The sequence below is a fragment of the Saccopteryx leptura genome, chromosome 6, assembly GCF_036850995.1.
Source record: "Saccopteryx leptura isolate mSacLep1 chromosome 6, mSacLep1_pri_phased_curated, whole genome shotgun sequence".
In the NCBI taxonomy this organism is placed as follows: Eukaryota; Metazoa; Chordata; class Mammalia; order Chiroptera; family Emballonuridae; genus Saccopteryx; species Saccopteryx leptura.
In genome coordinates this window covers 94059426-94069552 of record NC_089508.1, presented here as the reverse complement: position 1 = coordinate 94069552, position 10127 = coordinate 94059426, and the positions used below count along the sequence as shown (strand labels likewise).

The 10127-nt window shown below is 45.5% G+C and overlaps 1 protein-coding gene across 1 annotated transcript; it reads left to right on the top strand.

The window, feature by feature from the left end:
• Positions 1–643: 643 nt before the first annotated feature.
• LOC136376151 (cathepsin G-like) lies at positions 644–3317 on the top strand. The gene is made up of 5 exons (XM_066341976.1): positions 644–760; positions 1532–1679; positions 2124–2259; positions 2427–2687; positions 3073–3317. Exons 1-5 carry the CDS (start codon positions 706–708, stop codon positions 3223–3225), a joined length of 753 nt encoding a protein of 250 aa, XP_066198073.1. The 5' UTR covers positions 644–705; the 3' UTR covers positions 3226–3317.
• Positions 3318–10127: the final 6810 nt, after the last annotated feature.

Sequence of the window (10127 nt, the reverse complement as noted above, 5' to 3'; positions counted from 1 at the left end):
AACCCAAAAGGCCTCTTCTGTGTGCAGACTACCTTCTGAGATACTAAAGTCTTCAATTTGAGTACAAAGATGGCAAACAGAAGACTTCAACTTGGTCATAACTTTACTGAGAGTTTCCCTGAGCTTGGAGGACCTGAGACAGGATCACTGGCACAGCTTTATGCTTCCATTTTCCTTCCCTGACAGCACCTGCCACCCACTCAGGAGAGAGAGCTACTCAATCTGCCCTGACAACTTCTGGAAAGAAGTGGAAGCATCTAGGGTTTCAGCAGGTGGCTAGATCCCATGGATGTGGACAGGCAAGCTTCAATCCCAGAGGAATCGGAAATGGAGGCAGTAGGAAGCCAGCAGCTCTATGCCTTGTTGGGACTTTGTTGAAGTCGGTGGGTTTAGGATTCTAGGACACCATGGCCAAAGCTCCTCTCCTTGTGCCCTGGTTCCCATTTCTGCTCACAGCATGATTCAGCAGCATGATCACATAAATAAAGCCGTTGTCAGCTTGGATTACTCTCTCTTCCCCCAGGTCACTGGCAGTTGGTGGATGAAACTCCTGGTGAGCCAGGGGTGATGAAACCTACCTCATCAGTGGAAGAATGAAACTGTCAATCAACATGTTCCACCCTATCCTTCCTTCCTGTCTCAGGGGCTAAAAGTCTGTCTGGAGGAAACACCAGCAGCAATTGACTGGACATCCTTCCTGGAAAAATGCAGCCACTCCTGCTCCTAGTGGCCTTTCTCCTACCTCCCAGGTGTGGGGCAGGTGAGTGACCATCCAAACCCTCAGAGGTCCAACCCCATCCCATAGACTCTGCACCCAGACGGCTTAGGCACTTCCTGACTCTGTCATTGGGCACATTAGTTAAATTTATAACTCCCAGGTTCCTCATCCATACATAGGAATAATAGCAAGCCTACTTCACAGAGCTGCTATAAGAGTTATATTAGTCAGTATACATGGCACTCTTGAAATGGCCCTGGGCATATAGTACATGTAATTCAACTCTATAAATTTTTCTGAAGCCCATGTGTCACATCCTAAGAGACAAAAATACAGCAACAACAGTCCCATCAACTCATGTCTAGATTTTTTTTAAAGGTCCATGCTGCTCATAAGCTGGTCATGTATTGGACTCAGAAAGAATCAAGAAGAGAAAGTATCAGGAAAATTCAAGAAGTTACTGTAAAGAGCTCTGCAGTTTCCATCAGGACAGCAAAGCTCTCCCCACTTGAGAGGTTAAACTGGATTAAACTAGACTTGTGTGAAGGAAGAGTTGTTCTCCATTTGGGAAGGAAGGGCTGGAGGAGGGGCAGAGTTCTGGGCTTGAAGCCCCAGTGTCTCTTGCAGAACCCTGGAACCCTCTCCAATAATGTGGTACCTTGCAGACCCCAATTCTCACCAACAAATCCTCCTTCCCTGCATCATCTCCGTAGCCTCCCACCGTCTAGCTCTTCCGAAGCCACCAAGGCGGAGCCCTCACCCTCACCGCAGCTTCAGTGATCACATAAATAAGAGCTCTATACTTCCTTCCAGGGGAGATCATCGGAGGCCAAGAGGCCAGGCCACATTCACACCCCTACATGGCATATCTTCAAATCCAGACTGCAGGGCAGCAAGGCGTTTGTGGGGGGTTCCTGGTGCGAGAAGACTTTGTGATGACAGCAGCTCACTGCCTGGGACGGTGAGGAATGAAGAATCATCCAGGTGTCCAGTAGGCAGGCCCAGAAGTGCTCATGAAAGCAGGCAGCTGAAAGCAGGGTTCTAGCCTTAAGGGGTGAAAAGAGACTGAGTAAGTTGTGATGAGCAGAGAAAAAGAGAACAGGCTAGTGTAAATCTTCAAGAAGTAAAGGAGACAAAAAGTATGCATTGGAGTTCCAATATGAATTTGAACTATTTATTAATTTATCATATTTACAAGTTTATCCTTAAGATCCCTGTGCCCCCACTATGCCCCGCTCAAGGCTGCGGAGAAGCAGAGAGCACAGAGACCTCACCCAGAGCCCTCGGGCCCCTCACTTCCCTCAGCTGCAGTCTTGCTGCCCTGGGCTCTCCACCTGCCCTGCAGAGATGGTGGGCTTTAGCTCGTGCAGCTCATAGCTACCTCTAGGTCACCATTCTTTTGCAGCACTATCAATGTCATCCTGGGAGCCCACAACGTCAGCAGGCAGGAAAGAACCCAACAGCACATACCTGTGCTCAGAGCCATCCGCCACCCTGGATATAGCGAGGAGAACCTCCTGAACGACATCATGTTACTGAAGGTACCACCTGCCTGATTGGTTCTCCCCCTCAGCTGAATTCCTTCCAGTATGGGAGCTTCTCCTTGTCCTGGGACCATGGAGGAGGAAGCAGGGCAGAGTCTGGGGGGTGGTGGGGAAATGGGAGTGCCACATACACATTCCCTGAGTGCCTGCACTCTTCCTGCCAGCTGCAAAATAGAGCCAGACTGAATCGATTTGTGAGGCCAGTGGCTCTGCCTAGGTCCCAGGCCAGGCTGAGACCAGGAGCCTTGTGCACTGTGGCTGGCTGGGGCCGGGTCGGCCAGAGCAGAGGAGGATCAGACATCCTCCGGGATGTGCAGCTGAGAGTGCAGACGGATCAGAGCTGCAGCGGTCGCTTTGGTAACGTCTACAAAGCCCAAACAGAGATTTGTATAGGAGACCAGAGGGAGAGAAAGGCTGCCTTCCGGGTAAGGCCACGGGCATCTGCAAACTACCTGAGACAGAGGGGACTGGGAAGAAATGGGCAGTGGGAACAGACTACATCCCCAGGGCCTCATCTGGGGCCCAGACCATAGTAAAGTGGGGCTTTTCTCGTCTATCCAGTCTCTGAGGGAAGGGGAGGAGCACCAGACCACAACACATACACGTACAGTGTTCTCATGGGGAGGGGAATGGGAGCTTGACTTGGGTTAATCATAACCAGGGTTGAAGCCCAACCAGAGAGAGACCTGAGAGCTTGACTTCTGCACCCCATCATTATACTCTCTCTGAGGGCTGGGCCTTAGGGTACTAAGAATGGGAGGTATAAAGTGCTGAAGCCTGGCTAGTGTCTGTTCTTTTCATCATCTACAGGGGGACTCTGGAGGCCCCTTTGTGTGTAACAGTGTGGTCCAAGGCATTGTCTCCTATGGAGATGGTACTGGGACTCCTCCAGAAGTCTTCACCAGGGTTTCCAGCTTCCTGCCCTGGATAAATAGAACAATGAGACGCTTCAAACAGCAGTGATCAAACGAATATCCTCTGTAACTGATTGTTCTTCTCCAGGGCAGAGGGGGTTTGCCAGAGTCTTAATAAATGTCCATGTCTACAGTGGAAATCACCAATTTCTCGATTTCTCATATTATTAAACATCATTCTCTACAAAACAAATGTATCCAGGACTGAGTCTGAGCTCCTCAAGGAAAATAGGGTAGGGTCTTTTCCCCAAGACAAACAAACCTCCCACAATTCATCTTGGGGGACAGGATGAGCTACTCTCTGCCTCTACCCCACCCATTTCCCATCCACCTCCCCTCCACCACAGCTTTGGGGAGTGCCAGTTGTCTCCCAGAGCAAGCTCTCTATTCCCCACATTGCAGGGACTCCGCAGCAGATATTAAGGTATACTCTAAAACCCCGTGCCACTGGTGTGTGCAGCTCAGGCTGCCCAAAGGGAAAGAATTGAAATTCCATTCAAAGTTCACTTTAATATATGGCAACGGTGACATCTCAAGTCACTGGGAAACAATGAACTTCTAATACACGATGTTAAAACAAGACCATGTGTGGGGGTGGGAATAAAGTTGGATCTACTCTTCATACCATAACCCAAAATACTTTCCAATGGATCAGAGACTTAAATATAAAAGATTAAACCATCAAGTGCTAGAAGAAGAAAAAAAGATTTGTTTGTTAGAAAATAGCTAATGAACACCTATGTTCACAACAGCACCATTCACATGCCCAAGAGACGGAAGCAACCCAAGTGTCCATCAGCAGCCTCAGTCTTTCTTCCAAACCCTCATGCCAACCAATCTCTACTGTACTATAGACCAATGTCCTCATTTTCATGTGCCCATGGCCTGTTCTTGTGTTCTAAAATTATACCAAACTGAACTCAAATGTTGACTAAAATAACATGACTTTTACCCTAAACATTAGCCCAAGATTGTTTATATCAATGTTATATTCAACTAAAAGATTATTCAAGTCATATAACTTAGAATCAAACTTTAAACATATTTTTGAAATGACTGTACAAAATCAACTGGAAGGGTCTTCTACATTCATCAAAATGTCAATTATTCCTTGTAGTGAGACTTTTACCATGGACTTTGCAGTTTCCATGCTCTGAATGGAATTATCACTGAACACATATCATAGCTAACTGGCTATATGCAGAAATGTTTTGGTAAATTTGAACATTATTTTATGGGGATTTCTTATCATAAAATCATTTCCCTAATATTCAGTATAAGTCATTTATCAACAAAATTTTAAACAAGAGTGCATCTTTGACAATACAGGGATTTCTCGGGTTACGACAGCCACAACATACAATGTTTTGAGTTTACAATGCTCATTCTCATAAAGAGTTTAAAAAATTGAGACATGAGTGTTTTGGCTTATGTCATCAGCATTGCTTGTCATTTTTTCTGTTACTATAGTACAGTGTACAGTACAGTATATTTATGTCCTTTTTCTTTTTCTGAGGCTTATTTATGTTTTTATGTTCTAGATGATGATTTTACAACTGTGTTAAGATAGGTAAGTGATTTAGGCTAAGGTGTGTTTTGACTTACACCGAAATTTGGATTACATCACTGTCATAGGAAGAGAACTGTGTCATACAGGACCCCCTGTGCTTAGTCATTGTCTCTATTTGCTACCACCTAACCATAAGAATTCTATTATTCACATGTTCTGGGAGAAAACAGCCTCATTATTAAATGTTTGCATTAGCAAATGGAAAGAATACTTCATGATAGGATTAAGGACTAAAACGGTGTAAGTCTGACCTGTGGTAGCATAGTGGATAAAACTTTGACCTGGAATGCTAATATCACCGACTTGAAACCCTGGGCTTGCCTGGTTGAGGCACATACGACAAGCAATCAATGAACAGCTAAAGTGAAGCAGCTATGAGTTGATACTTCTCAATCCCCACCCTCAATGAAATCAATAATCAAAATCTTAAAAAATAAATAAGTATGGAAGAATCCTCATTCAACCCTTATTCTCTGTGACATGTACTGAGGGTCTCAGAACACCTCCTAGTCTCAGGCCTTTGTCCCCAGAAAATACCCAGGGCAGACCCAACTCATTTTCACATCTTTTCCTGACACTCAGCATGTCCAAGACAACTCTCTATCTCGTGCTTCCCTCCTGGAAAGTTTGTTACAGGCTTGATGGTGTGACTTCCAGAAGACATGGCCATCCCAGAACCAGGCTCTTCACCTCCCACAAGCCTGCCTCAAGTCATCCTCTGCCTCCAACCACAAGGATGAAGCTGAGCTTCCTCCTACCTTCTTCTGAATGTGTTCAGATGAGCCAGAGAGGCCTGGACATTTCTTCTGCAGCCTTTTCTACACAACTCACTGTCCTGAAAAGAAGGTGGATGCAGTGGAAATATTAGGGGCATTGGTGATGGTTGCAAAACAGTGGGAATGTATTTAATGCCATTACACTGTACACCTAAAAAAGTAATTAACAAGTAAATTTTATGTTATGTATATTTTACCACAATTTAAAAAGTTGGGGTTTTTTTTAGAGAGGGAGGTGCAGGAGAAGGAGAGAGAGAATGCAGAGAGAGATTAGAAGCATCAACTTTTAGTTGCTTTCCCTTTAGTTGGACATTGATTGCTTCTCATACATGCTTTAATGGGGGCAAGGCACTCAAGTTGAGCCAATGCCCCCTTGCTCAAGCCAGTGACCTTGGGCTCAAGCCAATAACCTTGGGCTTCAAGCCAGTGACCTTTGGGCTCAAGCCAGCAATGTTATGTATCATGTTCATAATCCTGAGCTCAAGCCAGCCACTGCACTTCAAACTGGTGACCCCACACTAAAGCTGGAAACCCCATGATTAAGCCGGCAACTTTTTTGTGTGTATGACAGAGACAGAGAGAGGGATAGATAGGGAAAGACAGACAGGAAGGGAGAGAGATGAGAAGCATCAATTCTTCATTGTGACACCTTAGTTGTGCATTGATTGCTTTCTCATACATGCCTTGACCAGGGGGCTACAGCAGAGCAAGTGACCCCTTGCTCAAGCCAGCAATCTTGGGCTTAAGCCAGTGACCTTGAGGTCATGCCTATGATCCCACATTCAAGCTGGCAACCCCGCGCACAAGCTGGTGAGTCCACACTCGAGCCAGCAACCTTAGGGTTTCAAACCTGGGTCCTCTGAGTCCCAGTCCAACGCTCTATTCACTGCACCACCACCTGGTCAGGCCAAGCTGGCAACCTTGCGATCAAGCTGGCAACCTCCAGGTTTAGAACCAGGGATGTCAGCATCCCCAGTCACTCTATCCACTATGCCACCACTGGTCAGGCTTTTTAAAAAGTAATTATAAAAACATCTCTTGTGATAAAAAAGGAACAAATTTCTAATGATAGTAAACAGTATTTGAAGAAAATGGGCAGCAACCTACTCTGCCCATGTCCAGCATTGTTGGAGCTACTTTTCCCTGCTGAGCATTCAGGTTTCTGGGGCAAGGAAAGGAGGAACCACATCTGGCTAATGTCACAAATCCCAGAAGTGACCCCATACAAGCATTCCCTTCCTGTGACCATGACACTAAAAGCAATAACAAATTATAAATTGATTACTAATAACCTCACAAGAGCAGCCAAGCTTCTCTCCCTACACTATGGCTAAGTGGAGGCACAGATGCTTCTGCCCTTGGTCAGAGAAGCAGAATCATAATCAACCAGTGTGGAGTCAGCTGATATAAGGGCATAGGGGGATGGAAGGAGAGGAGATAGAAGCAACTGTCTACCAATATTATCTGGATACTGGAAGAATGGGGGCTTGAGCCAGGTATGGGTGGAAATGCAACCCAAGGAAGCATCCCAAAAGCTCAGAGGAAAGGATCTATCAGAAAAATGTGGCAGACAGCACAGCCAAATGTACAAGAAATTGTCTAGGCAATTGTGAGAATTTGCATGGTTCTAAGTGGCAAGATTCACTCAAATAAACATTTGCTTTGGGCCCAAGTTATATTCTCTCATCTTTGATCTTTGAACATCATAAATATTACTTAATAACCTAATAGTCCCATGTGTTAACATAGATTTATTTAATAAATCACAGCAACATTGCATAACATACTTGTGGTTTCCAATTTGGGGGTGGGGGGAGGGGATGAAAATGATCAAAGGCAAGAGGACAATTACAGCAACTATAAGGAACTGTCATGCATCCGTTAAAGAGTAAACATGAGAAGACACGCTACGTGTCTCACCTCCTGTGTAATGACTGTCCAATAAATGCAAAAACAGGACAAGCATTGTGTCCATTTGGAGATAAGATTTCAGAAGTCATCTTGTATCTATATTATATCATAAAAGAACAAACTGCAGTTATCTAAACTCTAAGGCTGATTACTTGTATTCTAACTAGAATCAGTCCTTGAAACTTTGCAACATGAGCAACTATGCCCACTTCATCTCCAAAGGCAGAATCCTTGGAGGGCAGAAACATTGCCTATATTATACTCCTTGCTGGGGCACCAGATTTCTTGGCCAAGAGAATGGAAGTGACCCTGGGAAACTCAGTATACTGACGAAGCTTTGGTTTTCTTGTCTTAGTCTTTACTTGCATATCCTCCAACTATATATTAATGGGTCTTTTGAAACAGCAACAATTTGAGAATAACATTGGCTTTATTAGGGCAACCAAGGATCACACGGTGAACTCAGGTACATTTGTCTGTGACACTTCCACAGTACCCCAGGGAAGATATCACTATAATCCTCTGTTGACTCAGTCTATTCCCAGAAATTACTAAACTCCAGATTTGTCACTGGATATATACAGAATAAGGCAAAGTAAGTTTATATATGTGAGTATGTAAAACATATTTTATTCTCATGTTATTTATTAATTCTAGTATTTTCCATATAAACAACTGTAAACCTACCTTTGCCCACCCCATAGTGTACAGAAATCACAGGAATAAAAACTATTTCATGAGAGTCCTGGAGGACCTCGCCCTTTCATACCTCACATACCTATCACCTGAAAAATACCCTGTTAGCATGGCACAGGATCCTGATGAAGGGGAGAAGTTGAAAGTGGGAACTATAACGTACCATCCTGCAAGCTAAAAGTGGTCATCCATCCCACTTGCAATTGTCTGAACCAAAGACGAAAGAACCAGTTTCCTAGATGTCACCTTCTCCCTGTTCCCACTCACTCGAACCTCTCAGCTCTACCAGAGCAGAGACCCAGAACCTAACCAACCCATCAGAGTGCTGCCTCACCACTGTTCCCACACCTACTGGAAACTGGCTCCCACCCAGATTCTCCTCCAGTGCATTTCCCCTCACACCCTGATTTCTAGTCCTTGTACCTTTCCTTCTTTATCCTGAGGGTAAACGCCTAGAATGATAAATCTGTACTGGGGTTCACATCACGTCAGCCTCTTCTCCCAGTTGCTAGCCCAAGCAAATCTGGAGACTTCTCATTCACGTATTCACATATTCAACAAGCAATTCTGGGTGGTTGACTACATGTCTGACTCGGATAGGGGAGAAAGAACCCAGTGTTCTGCTCCATGAGCTCAAATCGTTCTTAGATCAGACCCACCCTGGAAGTAAGCAGGACACAGGGTTCTGAGAAGCTTGGGAACAAAGAAGCAACCTGGGTGACCATATTGCACGCCAACCCTACATAGCGTCTGTGTATTTGTATGGCAATGAACAAGGCTGAAGTAAATATGGGAATCTCCTGATAGGAGACATCTACGTGCTGACAGTGGCTCACTGAAATGGAAGGTAAAGAGCACCAAAGCGTCTTTGTCTTTCTGGAGACCCCTAGTCCTGACCCAGGGCCTGTAAATAGGAAAGGCCTTTGAATACACAGAGCCCCTGGCTAGTCAGAGGAGCCAATTGATCTGCTCAGGCCAGGGCATGGTGAGTGTGGACACAAGGATGGAGCATGTGGAGAGAGGCCTGGGTGGCAGAGAGACTGCTAAAGAACTAGGCCTAGGTCACACTGTAAAGCAAAGAAGGGCCACACTGCCACTCCCTTCCTCCCAATCACGCCCCTTTACATTACTCTTTCTTCTGTTGTCACACTGGGAAGAGTGTTGGGATAACCAGTTTGCAAATGTGTATAACTGTTAGGCTCAGAGACATCAAAGACAGGGTTCTCTGGGCCTGGCCAGTTGGCTCAGCCAAAGAGCGTCGGCCTGGAGTGTGGAAGTCCTGGGTTTGATTTCTAGTCAGGGCACACAGGAGAAGTGCCCATCTGCTTCTCCACCCCTCCCCCTCTCCTTCCTCTCTGTCTCTCTCTTCCCCTCCCACAGCCAAGGCACCATTGGAGCAAAGTTGGCCTGGGCACTGAGGATGGTTCCATGGCCTCTGCCTCAGGCACTAGAATGGCTCTTGGTTGCCACAAAGCAATGCCCCAGATGGGCGAAGTATCGCCCCCTGGTGGGCATGGCAGGTGGATCCCTGTCGGGTGCACGTGGGAGTCTGTCTGACTGCCTCTTCACTTATAACTTTGGAAAAATTTTTAAAAATTAAAAATTAAAAAACAGGGTTCTCTGAACACTCAATGAGCAAAATAAATGTCACCCATTACATCAAAAGAAAAAAAGAAAGGGGAAGAGCCAACACTCATACCTTTGCTCAGAGTCTTCCCTCACAAAGATTATAATTATAATTCAAAGGGCAACAACGTCACATTACTGAAGGTACTATCTTGCTGGCTTCAGGTGCACCGTCACAAGATCAAAGACGACATCATGTTATTGCAGGTAAGAAAACCTCCTGCTGTTCTGCCTCTCCTGTACCCTCACTATTTCTCCTCCCACTGAGACTTCTCCTTACTTTTTTCCGATTCTAGCCTCATGACCAGTCCCAGTGTCTCAGGGACTGAGTGCAGCCCCCTTTCAGTGTCCAGGCCCAGAGGCCACTGGCTG

What these genes read in the sequence shown, in the direction of transcription:
- LOC136376151 (XM_066341976.1), top strand. Translation starts at nt 706, where the DNA reads ATGCAGCCACTCCTGCTCCTAGTGGCCTTTCTCCTACCTCCCAGGTGT. An exon ending in GCAGCTCACTGCCTGGGACG is followed by an intron (nt 1,680 to 2,123) that starts GTGAGGAATGAA and finishes ATTCTTTTGCAG; the next exon opens with CACTATCAATGTCATCCTGG. An exon ending in AGAGAAAGGCTGCCTTCCGG is followed by an intron (nt 2,688 to 3,072) that starts GTAAGGCCACGG and finishes CATCATCTACAG; the next exon opens with GGGGACTCTGGAGGCCCCTT.